This window comes from Frieseomelitta varia, unplaced genomic scaffold (genome assembly GCF_011392965.1).
Source record: "Frieseomelitta varia isolate USP_RPSP 00005682 unplaced genomic scaffold, Fvar_1.2 scaffold_909, whole genome shotgun sequence".
Lineage (NCBI taxonomy): Eukaryota > Metazoa > Arthropoda > Insecta > Hymenoptera > Apidae > Frieseomelitta > Frieseomelitta varia.
Window position 1 is genome coordinate 908,030 of NW_025110711.1, and position 19,679 is coordinate 927,708.

A 19,679-nucleotide genomic window follows, 5' to 3' on the forward strand; every position below is an offset into this window, starting at 1 on the left:
AAGGAACAATGTCGCCGGTTGTTTGCCAACTTCCTAATGTGCTTCTTGTGGTTCGTCATTTGCCTGTTTTGCTTCCTTTCTTTCTTTCTTTTCAGAGATACGTGCGTGCATATTGTGTCGTTGCTTTACAGTCGTTTAATTCGAGACGGGAAGAACGAGGGTGAGAGTTGAATTTTTGTTGCGTCTGACGGCCATTTTGAATGGAACCAGCCATTTTGGACGTCTGGATCGTTCCTCGAGATTCGAGTGAATTCAATTTAAAACTAAACTTTCGCAGAAGATTAAATTGAACTTCGAAGATTACCAACGAAGGAAATTCTCTTAACCGGCTAAGAACTTGTCAGTAATTTAACCCCACGCGCTGGCAACTGGTTCGCGGACCATAACGAGCGACCGAACCCCCGTATATACAATAACTCGTCGATTTCTTTTTCCTTTGAACTCGTCGGTATCACTGGATAGAAATGATTAAGAAGTAATAAACTTGTCATTTGTTTTTCGATTGGGTTACATTTAAATGTACTTGAAACTGGGAAAATGTTGCAATTTGGGACAAAAAAATGTTCTCGACGTGCGTGGCAAGAGGTCAACAATTGCTGGATCTCGGACGAATTATTCCAAAGCTAAATAAACGTCATAATTTAAATTCGCTAAATAACGAACAATTTGATAACGATTTGTCATTAAACGAAGTTGGTTAAAGGATTGCAAGGACGCGGTTCTGCTACCAATCTGAACCGTCTGGGCCCGACACCTGCGTCCGGCCCAAAGTTCGCCGCATTCGCACGACTAGACGCCACTAAATCACCGTTTAATCGTTATAATCGGCGTGTCGACACGTGCGTACGGATCGAACCGGGTTTGATCCGAGCGAGCGACAGCGGTAACGAGAAAGAGCGCAGAAAATTTATGCCGACGTCCAGTGCACGGTCTACTAATTCGTCCCTCGGCTTAAAATCCTTCGGCCCGGTTTCCGCATAAATCTCGCGGGACATTGTTGTTATTTAGCCGGCAGCTGGTCGTTCAACGATCTATCTCTCGCCGGGTAAATTGGCACCGCGTTGCGCTACCGTATCACTGAAAAATTATTTAGCCGGCGCTCGTTAATCATCCCACGTGTGCCTGATTATTATTCGCGCATTAGCTGCCGGAGATGAGGAAAGGCCTGGAATTACTGGAGGCTGGCTCGCGTCAAGGACGCGAATGACCGCGGAACGCGGAGTTATTAGTCCTTTCTCTGGTATCGTTGTAGCACCTGGTTCTCGGTGCTCTACCGCGCGGCAGGTTGCCAGCCAACTTCGAGTTTTACCTCGAACATGACACCGTGTTCAGTATCCGCGACACGCGTCCAAACACGGGGAGAGGCTCCGTTTCGTTTGCTCCAGTTTCAGGACAGTCGGGAGGACGTTTCACCTTGTCAAATTCAGTCGCGAATGATTTATCTTATGATTTTTGTTTATGCATCGTCTAGAATTACGGAAAGCACTGTCGTGGAAACGTTGAAACGTACATACATATCCACTGCTTTTCGGTAGAAATATTTTGTAAAAATGGGACTACAGTGAGAAAAGTTGGAATATTTAAACGTTAGAGATAAAAATCGCGGATAGAGCTGATATATCAGATGTTTTACGTACTAAAGGCTCGAGTGATCTATATTTGATACAGTCAAAATATAAAAAGAATATAAGAAAAAATTCATTAATTTTAAATTACTTAAGAACTTAAATTACTGTACTTTAATCCGTAAAAAAAAAAAAAATTAAAAAAGCACAAAATAAAAAAATTACCGATTTAGTATTTAGTAAGAAGTAATTTTTGGCCCTATATATATATCTTGTACGTACGTGCTTAACACAGATAGTTTTCCACGATGATTGAAGCTCCACTCGCTAGAAGATAGAAGTTCAGTCTGTTTTTAATTTTACTCGATTTAACATTTTCTACAGTGACATTATTCGAGTCATATCTGACATTTTCTCTTTCTGACCTAAAAAATGGGATATTATACTAATGCGCAACATGATTATCCCGGTTGATTATCCCGCACAGAGTTCAGTATTGGATTTCAAGATGTTGAAGCTTGCGCGAGTCAAATATCTCTGGTCTGCCATATTCTCAGTTAATTATGCCAAGGGACAGGTTTATTTTGGAGGGGAAAGGAGAGCTTCGATGTAAGGAGAAAGTATGAAATTTTGAGCGTGAAGTGAGCATGATAGAATGATTGATATCGTTTGGAGAAGAGAGATAAAACGAGGAAGTTGAATTAAGAACCGTGGCTCCAGTTCTCGAGTTTTCCCTTTCCTTTTTTTTTTTTTGCCCTTTACCCGGGCTGAAGATTTGTATCAAAACTTGAAATTGCGAAGTTGCGTGTTGCTAAATGCAGCTGAAGATTTATGGGATTGATTATATCGAAGTTTTACGTATGTAGATATTAACGTTTCATTGGACATGTATATACAGTTATATACATGATCGAAGCGATAGTATCTCACGGTTAATGCACATCATTTCTCTCGCCATGCACAATTTCACGTCTTCTTCTCGCTGCATCGTGTTCTTATACCGATTTTTGCCGAACTCTTGAATTTTATAGGTCAGATATTTTGTAACATTTGTAATTGCCTGATCGATTCATTCATTTGTTTTATCTACTTCTTTTTCTATCTTATATATCTTTTTCTATTTTATTATCTAGTACTGTTTTTTTTTTTTTTAACATTTCATTAGATGACAGTTTACGCGTCATCAATTTAATTCCAAGTAGTCCTACAGCAATATTGACAGAATTTTGCAAAAATGCGTAAGAATAAAATTTGTCTGAAAAGAAAAACCAAAAAAAAAAAAAAAAAATTCGTCAGACGTCACACCAGGACACTAGAACTATCAATGACAATTTAAAAAGTTAAAAATTCCCATCAGAAATATCAAAGTAAAAAGGTAGAAAAGAATACAATAAATTACGCGAGTTTTGACTTTCACAAAACGACATTTTACAAAAAAAAAAAAAAATCATTTCAATCTCCAAAAAGTACACTGTGTTTCGTGTTCATAAAGTTTCCAACAAAAATTATAAATTGTTCATTTTTAGCCATTTTGATAGTTTCATCAGAGTTAAATCCCTCGTCGTCCTAAACTCTTTCTCCATCTCACCAAAAAAAAAAAAAAAAAAGAAAAAAAAACCAGTAGATTCCATTTAAATAGAAAGATTCTATCTAGTAGCCGACTACAAATAAGAAAAAGAAAAAAAAAAGGAGGAAAAGGCGGAAGAAGAGAGCTCGACAGACACACACGTAGGCAGAACGAGTCGAATCGCGACACGAGCCGGGAGAGTAATTTATTAAAGGGTAGCCTGATGCGTCCGGACATGTTAATACTTATCATAATGGGTCTCTTTGTCGCGGCGCCTGCCAACAATGCGCTCGTTATTGCGCTGACTCGCGCGCCCGTGCGTTCTCGCTGTCGCGTTTACGCTAGTGGCACTGCCCCGGTGCCGTTCTTACCGCGTCATTAGCGAGCCATTGTTTCATTTCGCTGTTTATTTGCTCGCCGTTCCCGCCGGGAACACTATTTTTAAACAATCCGCGACAATTTGCACTGAAATCGGCCCGTCATTCGCAAAACACCGGCCGTTTTCGTCCCGCGCAAACGCGTTTCTAGTACGATTTTGTTGGGTGAATAAAATCGTAGTCTGTTGAAAATAAATCTGGACATCTGGTACAGTGTGAATGTTATCTGATGGCTTTTTAGTGTCTTTCTTTTTTTTTTTTACAGAATATAAAAATACAAGTGAACGGAGTTATATAAGTGTAATTTAAAATAAAACTAATAAAAGTAACTTGTGAGTTGAATATCTACAGAGTGGGCCAAAGGTCTCTTCCCAACTATTTTTTATTTTTTTAATGAAACATTAAAATATGAGAAAAAACTAATTTTATTAATTTTAAATTAAATTCAAACATAATTTTTTCATTACGTTTTAGAAGTTATTTCTTCCGTTCCGAAAATTGACGACAGAAATAATTTAAAAAATTACGGATTTATTTTAGAATGGTAGGAAGTGATTTTTATGAAGATGGTATATGAAGAGACGTAATTTTATTAAAAGAGCAATATTATTTTAAATTGGAAACTTTAACGAACTCTGGACGTCATTTGATAATATCTCGGCTTTTTTTCCAAAAGTGAAACACAAAATTACAAGCGCATGGATTGTAATTCAATTGGAAAAATAAAATTGTAATTCTCAAGTTCAATCATGTACCGAAAGATATAAATCTAAGATGGTATTATATCAAACGAGAGGGTTGAACAGTGTTTTATAATGTATAAAGTTTTAGAAAACAGAGAATTTACGTTTCACATTATAATAAAATAATTAAGTTTCGTTGTGATCAAACAATATTCATAGAGTATATTATTAACAACGAGTATCCAATGCTTTTCAAACTGCATCGCAAAGTGTATGAAAGAAACAAGGATTTTCATAGTTATTATCGGAAACATCAAGTCGAAACTCGTTATACTTCTTCGCCTCGGCGCGATCGATGAATTGCAAATGAAACGGCCCGGCCAAGGCCGCCGAACAATGAGATCTTGAAATTTATACTCTAATATTATGGAGGTACGTAGCCGGGGGGAAAAAAGAACGAAACCGAAACAGGGAGACCTTTGTTTCCGAGGCCATGGATATTAGTAAAAATCTCACGTACACGTGATCCCCGACGAAAACATTCACACACGTCTGCTTTGGTGGTCCACGGACCACCCTTCCTTTCCAATTGACGATTCTTCTCGTTTGAAAGGATACTGTAAGCCTACACTGCGGTCGCTTCTCTCATTTTCATCTTTCAAAACTTGCTTCACGTTCTGTTTTTTTTTTTTTTTTTTTTTAGGGGGGATGCTCGAACGATTTTTTTTCCGAAAAATTTTCTGGCGTGATCGATGTCTCGATGACGTAAATCGGACGCATAATTCCATTTTGTGCCATTTGGTCAGTGTCTGCGACTGTTTCTAGTTTTTCTGACATTTGATAAAATTTCAAATTTTAGACTCTTTCATTTTGAAATCAACGTTGGGTGAAATTGATTCATCAGCGATGGAATCGTTTTATTGAGTGAAAATTTGTTTGAACAAAGGATATATCAGGGTAAAAATTTATCGAACAGAGAATCTCACTGTAATGTTTATTTGATCACGTTATGTCCCATTTTGAGGAAAATTATTCAATATATGAGAATAAATTGAAAATAAATTGGAACCGCTCGGGGAATAACGGCCATGGATCGCTTTTCATTCTAATTCTTTTCCTTCAATCTATTTTCGAGCAGCTTCGATTCGGAGGGTCGAAGATTTAGATTTTTATCGACGATGTTTCTATTCTCTGCTTCCTGATTGGCAGGGACACTTCGTGACTCGGTTATTTTCTATGATAAATTATTCATTGCATTTTGTCCTTTCTTAGAAAGAAGATAATTGTTATTAATTATAATTGTTATTCCTCTATGTGTGTAATTGTTTTTCGGATGAGTAGAAGATCTGACTTTTCTTTTTTCTCTTAAACACGTAGTTTCGCGTGCGTAGGAACATTGGTAGATAGAAAACGCTCGACTCACCCTCGTACATCTGCGCGTATTGTGGAAAACCAGCCGCTCTCAGCCATTTGCAAGCCTCTTGCGCCTCGATCTCTGTAACAATAGAATTTAACCCAACGAATTACTTTGTGATCTTCATAAATTACGCAATTGGATACAATTTTGAAAAGCAGAAAGAGAAAAAATTTTTTGGCTGGTTTATTGCCATGAATTTCCATCAAATCGAAGGCGTAGAATTCACCAATGATAAATCACTGTACAAGCATAGAATAGGATCCATATCAGTCAATATCGCACAATCGACATTTTCACATATGTATGTTACAATAAGTTAAGTGGAAAAGTCTCGTCTCGTTCAAATAAAAGTTCTGAACTATAGTTTTCTAAATTACAGTAACTATACATTAGTTACTATATATTGGTTACTATACTAATATTACTAATATTATTATTACTAATATTAGTTACTAGATATTTTCTATATATTTACTATATATTACTATAATAATATTATTAATATTAGTTACTAGATATTTTCTATATATTTTCTAAATTATAGTTTAGTTACACCCTTACAACGTAACAATTATTATTATTATCGACGAGACAAGCGGGCCCAGGCGCGATAAACTCGTTCGTGAAAAAGAAAAGACCCGCATTTACACGGACAGGAGCTTTCGGATCGTTAGCGGGGCAGGATTCCTCTGTATTCGGCGTGGCCACGGCTCTGCTCGTTTGGTGAATGAAGGCCTCGCCGGAAAAAGTGGCGGACCGCGACGAAAACGGCGCTCTTCATTATGCGAGACGAGAGGCACCTTGGCCGACAGCTCGACGCGAAAAACTCGCGGACGCGTGTGCGCCGCGATGAAACTTCGTCGAGAAGACGAAGGTCCCGGGGGAGAGTACTGCTAAAACGAGGTAGGAATTTATTCGCGGCCAGGTGGAACGATGGATCAGTACGCTGGAATCCCGAGTATTCGTGTCGAGTTGCTGTTGCACCCGACGCTGAGACTCCGTAGGGTTTTATTCCTGCGGGTGACGTTCATAGAAAAGGAAATTTGTCCTTCTGTCAGAAGGAAAGTAGCACGTACGATGTTCTGCTGTTCGCTTGACGGAATTTTGAATGTTTTATTCATTTGGATAGAAATAAGAATAATTCGTGCCTGACTCTACGGAGAATTTTGATTCCTGAAGGTGATACTCATTGGCAAAAGGAAATTTGTCCTTCTGTCAGAAGGAAAGTAACACGTACGATGTTCTGCTGTTCGCTTGACGGAATTTTGAATGTTTTATTCATTTGGGTAGAAATAAGAATAATTCGTGCCTGACTCTACGGAGAATTTTGATTCCTGAAGGTGATACTCATTGGCAAAAGGAAATTTGTCCTTCTGTCAGAAGGAAAGTAGCACGTACGATGTTCTGCTGTTCGCTTGACGGAATTTTGAATGTTTTATTCATTTGGATAGAAATAAGAATAATTCGTGCCTGACTCTACGGAGAATTTTGATTCCTGAAGGTGATATTCATTGGCAAAAGGAAATTTGTTTTTTTCTTTTTACTAAAAATAGAAAGTGGCGCACACGATATCCTGCTGTTCGTTTGGCGGAATTTTCACGGAATATTTTATTCATTCGGATAGAAATAAGAATAATTCGTGCCTGATTCTACAGAGCATTTTGATTCTTGAAGCTGATATTCATTGGTAAAAAGAAATTTGTTTTTCTTTTACTATAAAAAGAAAGTAACGCATACGATAGCCTGCTGTTTCTTTGACGGAATTTTGATGGAATATTTTATTTATTTGAATATAAATAAGAATAGTTCATGCTCGGCTCTATAGGATTTTTGTTTTGAAGATGATGCTCATCAAAAAGGAAATTTGTCTTTTTGTTAGGAGGAATGTAATATATACAATATTTTGCTGTTTGTTTGATGGAATTTTAATGGAATATTTTGTGGATATAAATAAGAATAATATTGAAGAATACGTTTGTTTCTGAGGGTGATGTTTATTGGAAAGAAATATTCTTTTATTAGATGTCCTGCTAGGAATTTTGATGGAATATTTTATGGATATACATGTGAGAATAGTAGAAGAATTATCGATTCGTTTTGTTCTTGAGGATGATGTTCATTGAAAAGGAAATTTGCCTTTTTATTAAGAAGAAAATAGCATATACGATGTCCTTGATGGAATTTTGATGGAATATTTTACGAATATTTTGTAGCCGGTATCATCGAGCTACATTGGCGATTGTAGCAATTTTTAAAATTAAATTACTTAATTCTTTGTTTCATTTAATTTCGTTTAATTTAATTTCAATTATGAAAAGTGTAAAATACAAGAGAAAATTATAATATCTAGATCCGTGCTACTTTTATTGTACATTAATTGAAAGCTGTTGGTCGAATGAAACGTAGAAATGTAATTGAGCATGAAGTGCCCGAGTCCTCAAGAAAGAAAAAGCAAGAACAGTCGGATCTACAACAGTGGTTAATCTGTGGTGGTTAATTGAAGGACAAAGTGAAAGCTAAGCTCATTTCTATTCAAGAGGATTAACACAGTAAAAGAAAAGTTTCCGGACAAAACGTGATATTAAACAGCGAAGTTTTAATTATAAATTTTATAATACTCGAGACCCTGCAATTTCAAGTTGAACTTCAAACTCAGAAACGAAATGAAAACGTTTTCAACGAAGATTTCGAATTACTAATAGAATTTCTTTTTCTTTTTTTTGTTTTTTTTTCTTTTTTTTTTTGAAACACTAAGCGCATAAATCATTGGAAAGATGATATACAAGGTTCGTGTTGCAACACAGTTTCTTCTCGCTCGATTCTGGAAAACGATAAGGCACGACTTTTTCTGTTTCAATCTTTCGACGATTCAATCAGAAAAGTTGTCTGAACATGCTGCGTATCTAATCTTCCGAGATGCCAAATAGATTATGAATGAGCGTAGTTAACGCTCTCCTTATCGTGAGAACGATTGTCAACGTTTTTGAGACCAGATTTCTTATCCCTTTATCGTTCATCCTTTTCATTCATCACTCACTGTGTTTGCGCGAGATAAACTAAAATAGTTGTATGTAATTTAATGAAAATTGTCCGACAAAATTCGCATCCAGATCGTTGCATAATAGCGTCAATCTGTAGATAAAAATTTTCTACAAAACTCTGGATATTGTTTTTTAAACATTAACCGCGCTTTAAGAAATTATAAAAAGTAAACTATATTATGAATTTATATATTGTACATTAATTTACCTTGAAATAAATACAAGTAGACGCGCAACAACATTAAAACTCGAAATCTCAAAGGATTAATTAAGAGAAACATTTCCGCAGTATGTTCTTCTTTAATTAAAAAATTATAATAAATTAAAAACTAAAATAAATTAAAGAAGAAACATGATCAAGAAACGCGTTCGTAAATTGTGAAATTACTCGACGAAAATTTGAAACATCTTTTCAAACAAAATTACTTGCGAAAGACAAATAAAAAGCGTACAACGAATTGCAAAGAATTCTAAAATAAATATACTGACCAAGAAACCTGACCAGTTACGTTTCTTCCCCCTTTCAACTTTCACGTTGGAGCTCGCGTGTACCGACGAAAAGAAAGGAAACACAACGCGTGCAAAAAGAGGGGAAAAAAAAAAAAAAAAAATGGTCGTGTCCAGTGACTTTGTTGAAATTTCCACCCGGTTCGCAGAACCAGATATATATACGCACGCATACCGCGCTTTCAGTGGTGTACTTTCTCCGGGTACGGTTAATTGGCGGTAGCGAAATTCCCACGAGGGATCTCCGCTAGCCGGAAACGAGAACTCCGTTAAAAACGGGCAGCAAACGCGACGGTTTTAAAGTGGAGAGTCGCGGGAAGGAAAGAGACAGAAACACGACTCGATTGTGATTCGAAGGTGAAAAGCAGAGAGGCAGAATATAGGAAAAGCCTTGGTGGTTCCGTTGAAGCGATTCACCTTTCTACCTTTGGAGAGGCAGAGCTCTCCGACCACCCGCAGTGACGAAAAAAGAGGATCCACGGCTGCGATATCGATGGGATCGCGCATCGCCGCGCGATAAAACGTTGGTAGCTATCGCTATCGATATCGCCGCGGTGAATTTATCGATTTCCCGAACAGCGGGAAGTCTGCTCGCGGGTTTACACACGAGCAGACAATATAAGAGAAAGAGAGAGAGAGAGAGTTAGATAGAGTGGTTAACGTCTTTATTTCCCGATCGTCGTCGAGCTGCACGACACCACGCATGAGCGTTCGCATGCACGATCGTGATCTATTCGGCGACGTGCCACCTCGGTAGATCAACTCCAATGCAATTTTCTCGACCATCTTCCACGCGATCGCAATATTCTCTAACCTCTTGCCAGGCAATGACATGCCACGCACGTCGAGAACTTTTTTGCCCCAAAATTGCAACATTTTCTCAGTCTTAAGTGTATTTAAGTATAACACAGCCAAAACAAATAATAAAGTTATTACTTGCCAATAATTTCTATCCAGTGATATCGTACCGACGTGTTCGAAAAGAAAGCGACGAATTACAATTTGTTATGTGCGGCTTGGTCACTCGTTATGGTCCGCAATCAGTTGCCAGCGCAAATGGTTGAAATAAAACATTTAAAATTTCATAGAGCTACGAAATCACTTTTCAAGCAAAGTTGGCGGCCATTTCACTTGAAAAGAGAAAAAAAAGATGTTAAAAGAAAGAAAAAGAAAATTCTACTTAGTTGAGAAAGGATAAATCTACGATTGTTTCGTAGAAAGCTTAATTCGATCATTCGGTCTGTCCGTTTGATTAAAATTGTCGATAGCTCGAGATAGCGATAGATTTCTGAGGGTGACTTCATCCGAGAGTCAAAGGTAATATAATTACTTGACAGAATTCTCCTTAAAATATAAAAAATGGAAAATGTGAAAAATCTTCTACAAAAAATGGAAAATGTTCCTTGCTTGCGTTACCAAGTGCTAATAACAGTTTTGTACTAAAAATCGTCTCCGTTGGAGAAATCGCACAAAATTAATCCCAATTAACCCCCTTCTCCCCCTTGAGTGAGTGCAAAATTTCGTCAAGGACGTTCAGTCGAAACTTTCACTTTCGGAGTGTCGATGGAAGTTCGTTAATTGGCGGCACTCGCCTCGTCTTTCATTGGACCGATCGATCGCGGAAGAAAGACGCGTTGTAGCGCGAACACGCGTTCGTAGAGATGCGTGTCTCTGCTAGTTTCACAGGGTGGGCTTCTTCTTGAACTGCTCGCGAAGGGCAAGTGACGGGTTAAGCGTCTTTCCTCGGTCTTTGATGCATTTGTAACGTGCTGAGCGAAGCCCTTTCGCGAGAGACACGGCAAATATCTCTGTCAGGTTTGACGGGTGCGAAAGAATGTTTTCCAACGAGAAATACTCGAGCGACGAGTTTTCAATTTCCATTGATTAGTTTGTTAATACAAATTATTTATTAATGAAAATTTCTAATTGTTCAGACTGTGATTCATTGCCAATTTCATTAGAATACTATTAGATACTAAATATCAGATAAAATTGTTTATTTATTGCCCTGCAAAAAGATGAAATATCGATCACGCGAAGGAAATTTTGCATACCTTCGATGTGTTCGAATGTTTGATCAGGTTTGATTGAGTTCGATGACGAATACAAATTATTCTGGGATAGCTCGTTCACAATGGATCGACGTCTTTTAAACGCAGCGTTGATATTATTTTTGTAAAAAAAAAAAAAAAGAAAGCCGAAGGAAAAGAATTTTCGATACTAGAAGACAAGACAAATGTTGTACATCTCATACGTAATGATCGATCATTTTTGAAAGTGATTTACCACGACAATCATCATCAAGCTTTGCAAATCGTGCGACAATAATGTTAAAATCGAGATTTTCCAACTTGCCAAAGACACGAACTACCTGGTCATTATATGTTCGCGAAGGTCGTCTATCGTGTGGAGCGGTTTGTCAAGAGTGTCGTTAGAGAAGATCAGCTAAGTCTCGTTTTCAGGTCGAGTTTCGCGGCCAAAAAGTGACGTGAGTTTTCGGGGCCGGTTTAATGATTCATCGTCGAGCATGGTGAGACGAACAACACACACACACACACATACATACGGAAATCCAACAGGCCGAAATAATACGGCTTTGCGGTAGGTCGTCGCCAGAGACTCGCAGCTACGTTCTGAATAAAGCGGCACGTAGGTGTGCTGCTTCAAGCGGAATAAAAGGCTGCGAGAGTACGGTACCTCGCAGTACGACGGTGTACACGACCCTTTCGTAAGGAGATTTGCTTTTACGCAATTCAGACGCGACAATCCAGAAACCGGCAATACGGCTGCTGCGCAAGAACGAACGAATCGCCGTCGCGACGCGGGCAACCGGATCGAGGATTGAAGCTTGTAACAACTTCTGAACGTAGTTGTAGTTGATCGAACGTGTTCCGTCTAGTTTTAAAAATTTAACTTACGAATGAATAATTAAGTGATCCGAGTACAGAGAAAGGTAGTAGATCTTTATTTTTAACAAGTTCGGACGACCAATGTTGGAAAATCAGCAGCAGAGTTAGTTGAAAAATTTTACTCGTAAAGACGTCGCGTAGAGAAAGTTCCGAGTGGGCGTGACAAATTTAACTCGTAAGGAAATTTTTATGCTTGAAGAGAAAAGGTTTTTTTTCGTAAAAATAGCACCGACCTGTTGCTTAATTTAGACTTTTCTTGCTACGTATTTCTCTACGATATCATTTCTACTTTTGGAAACAGTGCAGTCGAAAATAACATTTCCGATAATATTTTGATTTCCTCGTAAGAACTTTTCTATTTCCTTGTCTTAATCTTCACTTCATATATACTGATTAGCTGTGTTGCTTCAAAGTTCCTTATCCCTCCGTATACAACAAAATACACGGAAAGAAGTAAGTTGTTTAAAAGACGCTATCCTAGAGAATATCTCGAATTCGTCATCCAACTTAATCAAACATCATAAAACTTCATCAAACGTTCGAACTTCCATGGTATAAGAATTTCTTTTCAAGGCATACAATAAACCATAATCAGAAGAAATTCTATCTCGTATTGGTTTCAATTGGAATTTATGCTACGACGGAAAATATCGAAGATTCTCTTTTCCTTCAGTTTCTTCTTTCTTTTTTCTTACGAAAGTAATATCAACGTTGCGTTTAAAAGACGTCAATCCACCGTTAGCGAATATCTCGAATTCGTCATCAAATTTGGTCAAACATCATTGAACTTGATCAAACGTTCGAACACCTCGATAATATAAGAATTTCACGTGATATTTCATCTTTTTCCAGGTCACGGAATGAAGAAACGATAATCAGAAGAAATCCTATCTCGTATTGGTTTTATTTGGAATCCAAACCATACGACGGAAAATATCGAAGATTCTTTTCCCTCAGTTGTCTTTTCTATGAAAGTAATATCGTCGTAAAAGTACACGCGATGGAGCGTCCATTTCCATGGTATTTTCTCGTGCTCTGTTTAATTTTATTTCTCCCTTGCAACGCGATATAACCAGGGCGGTTGATATCGAGTAAAATAACGCCCTCGGAAGACGAGGACGAGTCAAGGAGAATAAATGTGCTCGCATAGCGACCTCGTGAAAGATCCTTTAAACTCTCCTTCAAATTCCTCTGAAATCTAATATTTATTGATTGTTGATCAGTCTTCGAAAGATCTGACGCAAGTCTCTTAAGGAACAGAATAATCACGTGCAATTTTAGAGTAATTCTATTAAGACGAATTAATGAAAATTTTCTATATTGAAAGCACAACTTGCAGGTTTTCTTTGAATGCTTTTAAACAGCTCTAGAATCTAAAATTAGTTTTTTCTTTTTATTTCATTCTATTTAATTTTCTTTTATTGATGAATCGTTGGTGATTCTTCTTTCGATTGAGAAATATGTAACCATCAAATTTATCAAGTCTCTTAAGAAATAGAACGTATGAATTAAAAATTCTAGAATAATTTTACAAAATGAAAGATAAATGAATATCTTCTCATTAAAAGTTCAATTTTCTCATTTGTTCGAGGTAAATTAAATTTTTAAAATAGATTCACTACAAATCCCCTTTCTCATTTGTAAAGTTTCCTTTTCAATTAAATTTTTAAAACAAATTCCTTCAGACTCTTCTAAAATCTAAAATCCATCGGTCGTCAATCTCCAACGCGTAACCAAAGAATTCTAGAATAATTCTAAATCAAATGAAAAGTGAAAACCTTGAACTTTTCTCTCTCGTTTTGCGAAGTCTCCTCGGTGACATTACAAATTGAAACGAAAATCTGTGACACGGTCGACGGAATGAAACCGTGGACAATGAGGAATCAGGCGACACAATTTCAAGAAAAAGCACGTCGCCCGCCCTTCGACTTTCGATCCGTCGCATAAAACGCGCGATATTCTCGCCCGTGACTCTTGCATCGAACGTGCGGCAGCTTTTAATGCCCGACCTACTTCGATTCTGACGTCAAAAGTCGGCCGTAAACACCGTAAAGTCGCTTCAACCCCCTGCACGTTGCGTAAAAGCGCGGACAGATCAGTTTCTCAAGTGTTTCTCTGCGCAAAGCTACCTTCTCTTCGAACTCGTTTCTCTTAACGATCTCTTTCATCTACCACTCTGTTCTCCCCAAGCAACACCGATCGATTTCCTGCAATCGATAAATCGTATTTCCATGCAGCCTGTCGTTTTCTTTCCTTTCTTTCTTCCTTTCTTTCTTTCTCATTTCTTCCTTTTCTTCGTTTTCTCATAGCGTTGTACTATGAAGACACAAACTGTCACTGGACACGTTGAGTCGATAAAAATTTCTCATTTAATTTGTTAATTGAAAAATAAAAAATAAAATACCAGCATAAGAGGGGGCAATTCGAGAAAGAGTTGTCAACAGTGAATTTTTTGCATTTCTTTAACCTCTTGCGCTGGAATGACGTGCAATGACACGCAATTTTTTTGTCCCATATTGCAACATTTTCTCAGTTTTAAATATATTTAAATGTGACCCAGAACGAATGATAAGTTTATTGCTTCTTAATCATTTCTATCCAGTGATGTCATACCGACGAGTTCAAGAGAGAAAAAAAGCGACGAATTATTGTATACGGGTATTCGGTCACTCGTTATGGTCCGCAAATCAGCTGCCAGCGCAGGTGGTTAAATGAAAATTTCACTTTCTGATTTATCTCCTTTCACGGACGTCATGTTCTTTGGAAACTCGTTTGGAGCTTGAAGTTAAAGGCCCTCGTCCACGTCAAAAATTCACTTTTTGAATAAAAATTATGTGTCAGGATTCTAGGGACGCTTGGGCGAGGCACGGTCAAAGAAAGATTTGGAACCACCGCTACCAACCTCTTCAAACCAGCACCAACCTAAATCTAAATTGACAGAATTACCAAAAATAAATTGTCCCAGTTTTTCGAGTAACACCGAAAAAAATCTTCTTAAAAAAAAAGAAGAAAAAAAAGGAAGATCGACATGATTTTCACCGTGGTTGTAACGTCCGTTAGAAACGTCTGGCGACACGAGATAACGCGGATTCTTCGGCAGCTCGTTAACAGGGTACAACGACAGCGTTGGAATCAATGGATACTCCGGAATCGGATCTTCGCCTTCACACTTCCGCATTAATCAACGATGCGTGGCCGGTATATTGCTTACAATGGAAAAAGCCTACGTGGACCGTCCGTTCGATAACGAGCGGCCGCTGTCGATCGGGTTGTCGCGTCGGGCTGTGCGTCATTTAATTAACGTCTGTCTCGGGGAAACGGCGAAAAGCCGCTGGCTTTGAAGGAACTGCGAAACGACGATAGCCACGCCGCGACCGAGCTGAAACGGGATCAATGTCGACTCTCTTCTCTTTGCCAGGTATTTGCATACGTGAACGCCGGGACGTTCCTCTGCTCTTGTTGCCTCCGAAGAAACTCTCTGTGCCCCTCGTGTCTGTAAAAGAGCTCGTGTATTGTTGACGCGGCGCCACGAGTCAACGCCCGTCCTCTTAACGCGCGATTTTAATAGCTCGGGGCGTACGCGATTAGAATAGGCCCTTGGTTCGCCATCATCCGACGCCGCGTGTCAGAAGCGAGTTTTCTGAGGTGGCTGCATTTTTCCAATTTTTTTTTTTTTTTTTTCTTTTTAACGAAGACGGTTGAAGATTGTTGTAATTTTCGTGTTATCTCGCATCTTTACATATTTGTTTTTGTATTATTTTATGTTTCGCGGATATATTAATTTTGAATCATGAATCACGTCAAAAGTGAATTTTGTGACAGATAAGTAGATCGCTTCATTTCTTCCAATTTTTTTTTTTTAGCGAAGATGGTTGAAGATTGCTGTAATTTTCGTGTCATTTTGTATTTTGCGTCTTTACATTTTTTTCTTTTTTTTTTTTTTGTATCATTTTACATCTTGTAAAGACGCGATTTTTGAATCATGAATTAATTTTGAATCGTAAATTGTGTCAAAAGCGAATTTTAAATAACTTCTAGAAAATCAAGTTGCTGCATTTTTCCATTTTTTTTTTTTTTTTTTCTTTTAACAAAGCAGAAATACATCGCAGAACGTTTTGTCATTTTGTCATTTTTATATTATTTCACATCTCGTGTAAAATCGCGATTGTATTAATTTTGAATCATGAATCGCATCAGAAGCGAATTCTGTGGCGAGGAAGTAGTCTATTCCTTCTTTTCCAATTTTGCATGTTGTGGACTGTCTATTTCATTTTTACATTACACACATTTGCAAAGTCATTTGAACTATGATTCAAATAGATCTCTTGTTCTTCAAAGTCGATCGTATGTTTTTTCAACGTAAAGTCCGAAAGAAGGAAGATTGAAAATTCAACGTGCCAACACGATGAAATTAGCATTCGCTGAGTTAATTGATTAGGGTGTTAACGATGTTGGCACTAGAAATTACTGGGATAGCCGTAAATCACGGCTCGAGCCGATAGTAATAGCCTCCGAAACACGCGAATCAATAGCTACAACCTGCAAATTATGCCAGATTGTCAATGGCATATTCGTGTAATCCCAGCATCGTGGTTATCGGTTCTCACGAGCTGGCGATCGTCGACGTTCGGTACCAGGTTTCCAGGGACCTGAATATAATCGCAATCGATTCGCATGACTTCCCCGGTTGTCTCTGTTTCCCCGCTCGAAATCACGACTCGATACAGTCGAGATCTCTGTTTCCAATGTAATTGATTGCATTAATTTACCTGGCATAAATCCCCGGGACCCGTGACATTTTCAAACTTCTCACACATTCAACTACATCGGCTTCTATATTTGCCGAGGCTGATCCCAGAATCAACGATTTGCAATCCGATAGAAACGAACGTTTCTTTCGTCTCACTCGATAAAAATGATTTCGAGACACTTCTATTGAATTTGACTCAATGATTTTGAATTAGTGGTTAATCGAATCGACGAAGTTTTTCCGTTTTCTTCTTTTTTTTTTTTTTTTTTAATTAACAAGCTTTACAGTTTCGCGATGCTTTCGGTGTTTCAATACGTTTTCGATGTATTCTTTTTTTTTTTTTCAGAATAGTTGAAACGACGAACTTGTCGAGAGGTTAGAGTAGGAGAGACACAAGTCAGTCACGTGGGGTTTCGCTGGGGCTTTTGGTCTCGGTCTCGCGTGTACGTCTGCGACTTATAGAGATGCAAATGAAGTGTCTCGGTTCTAAGTGCCATCCAATTGCCTTCAAATCCTCAAGCAACATAAAGTGGGGCCTGGTGGAGTACGTGGTACGTATAACCTCTCTTGTTCTCTGTTCCTGAGAGCGGAGAGGGCTCTCCCGAGACGACAACTCTCGACTACTTGTAATTGGCCGTAAAAGCGATAAACCTGAAGCCGGAATTATCTTCGCTGCGGTCTTCGTTGATCAAACATTGTACACTTCACGGTGTTACGATTCAACGGCAGACATGTGGAAATTTCCTCGAACGCCGAGTAAAATTTTCAATTGGAAAGTGAAATAACGAAGTTCCCGCGGCTATACGTTGCTCCTCCTCCGTTCAATTTAATTCAATTTCGTTTCACTTCATAAATATGCATACGACTGCGTGTATTGTCTTTAACTCCTTGCGCTGGCAATTGGTTTTGCGGACCATAACGAGCGACCGAACCCGTATACAATAATTCGTCGCTTTCTTTTTCTTTTGAACTCGTCGGTATGACATCACTAAATAATAAAAATGATTAAGAAGTAATAAACTTATTATTTGTTTCTACTTTTAAATATTATTTAAAACTGAGAAAATGTTGCAATTTGGGAGAGAAAATTCTCCGACGCGCGCGGGACGTCATTCCAGTGCAAGAGGTTTAACCAACTGATTGCGGACCATAACGAGCGACCGAACCCATATACAATAATTCGTTGTTTTCTTCTTCTTTTGAACTCATCGGTATGACATCACTGGATAATAGAAATGATTAAGAAGTAATAAACTTATCATTTGTTTCACCTGGGTTACTTTTAAATTATATTATTTAAAACTGAGAAAATGTTGCAATTTGGGAGAAAAAATTCTCCGACGTGCGCGGGACGTCATTCCAGTGCAAGAGGTTTAACCAACTGATTGCGGACCATAACGAGCGACCCATATACAATAGCGAACCCATATACAATAATTCGTTGTTTTCTTCTTCTTTTGAACTCGTCGGTATGACATCACTGGATAATAGAAATGATTAAGAAGTAATAAACTTATCATTTGTTTCACCTGGGTTAATTTTAAATTATATTATTTAAAACTGAGAAAATGTTGCAGTTTGGGAGAAAAAATTCTCCGACGTGCGCGGGACGTCATTCCAGTGCAAGAGGTTTAACCAACTGATTGCGGACCATAACGAGCGACCGAACCCGTATACAATAATTCGTCGCTTTATTTTCTGAACTCGTCGGTACGATGTCACTGGATAGAAAATAATTGAGAAGTAATAAATTTATCATTTGTTTTGCCTATTTTATTTTACTTAAATATAGTTACACCTGAGAAAATGTTTGCGATTTTGGGACAAAAAATTCTCCGACGTGCGTGGCACGTCATTCCAGCGTTAAAGGCGAAATTTTCAGCGAAGAAAGCTTTCGGAGCTTGCTCGCTTGCTCGTTGGTAAAAATCGCCAGAGCGATTAACGCGGTCGCGTGGGTGAAACACAATCGAGGTTAAACGCCCGGTGTGAACTTTAAAAATTCCCCCGCGTCGTGGGGCCACGGCGATTTCCTTAATAACACGCGGCGGAATTAGCCGTATCTCGGCGAGAACAACGAGAAAAAGAAGGAAAAAGGGAATCAATTTGCCCTGTCGAGAGGAGGGAATTGCGCTCGAGCGTTTCGCGATGCCCTGTTATTTGGCAGGAACCCTAAGTCTGCGCTGAAACTGATTATTTGCCGAGGAACTTCAAAATATTCCAAATATTCATCTCCGTAATTAAATCATCCCCCTCGAGAAAATTTGCAGTTCTTCATCTCCTCTTTGACGTTTCGACGAATTGAAAAATTCGAGGAGTGTATTTTTTCATTTACGTCAAAATCGTAGGTTGAACAGTGGAGAATGTTGTCAATTTCAAAGGAAACTGAACTGTAAAAGTCAATTAGATTTATTTTTCTGTCGTCTTTCATCTATTAACAGTTTCAGTTCCAAGAGTTAAAATAAAGTATTCCACGATTCTTTGTGGAATTTACGCATTTTCTCGTTAAAGAAAATCTTCCTTTTCTTCCTTTTTCTTTTTTTTTCTTTGAACATTCTTCTGACATTTGTATCGTTTTGCAGCACGCAACGACTCAATCGAGAATTTCACAGCACGAAACAAAGGTGAGTGCCAGTGCAAAGGAGGCTATCGGGAGGATACGAAGAAGAAGTAAAGTCGGCTCGTTCTCAGTCCGGATTATTTAGTTATCATTTTCATTGGTTTATTGCCTTCTGGCTTCTAGAATGCGAGATTATCTACCCGCGCCCATTACTGAACGTTCTTTTGCAACTCGTCCCCGTTCCCTCGACAACTCAACCTTTGTTCAGTGATATATGGCAACGTTGTACGCTGTTTATGACCTTCC

General features: G+C 38.3%; 1 protein-coding gene across 3 annotated transcripts in view; it reads right to left on the reverse strand.

Moving 5' to 3' along the window:
* The window catches only part of LOC122537444 (rho GTPase-activating protein 7), a 413,295-nt gene that overhangs the window by 84,578 nt on the left and 309,038 nt on the right, over positions 1–19,679 (reverse strand). For all 3 annotated transcript variants that reach the window (XM_043670601.1, XM_043670602.1, XM_043670600.1), the window contains one exon: positions 5,616–5,687. In XM_043670601.1, the coding sequence (XP_043526536.1) occupies positions 5,616–5,687 (72 nt within the window). The remainder of the gene's footprint in view (positions 1–5,615; positions 5,688–19,679) is intronic.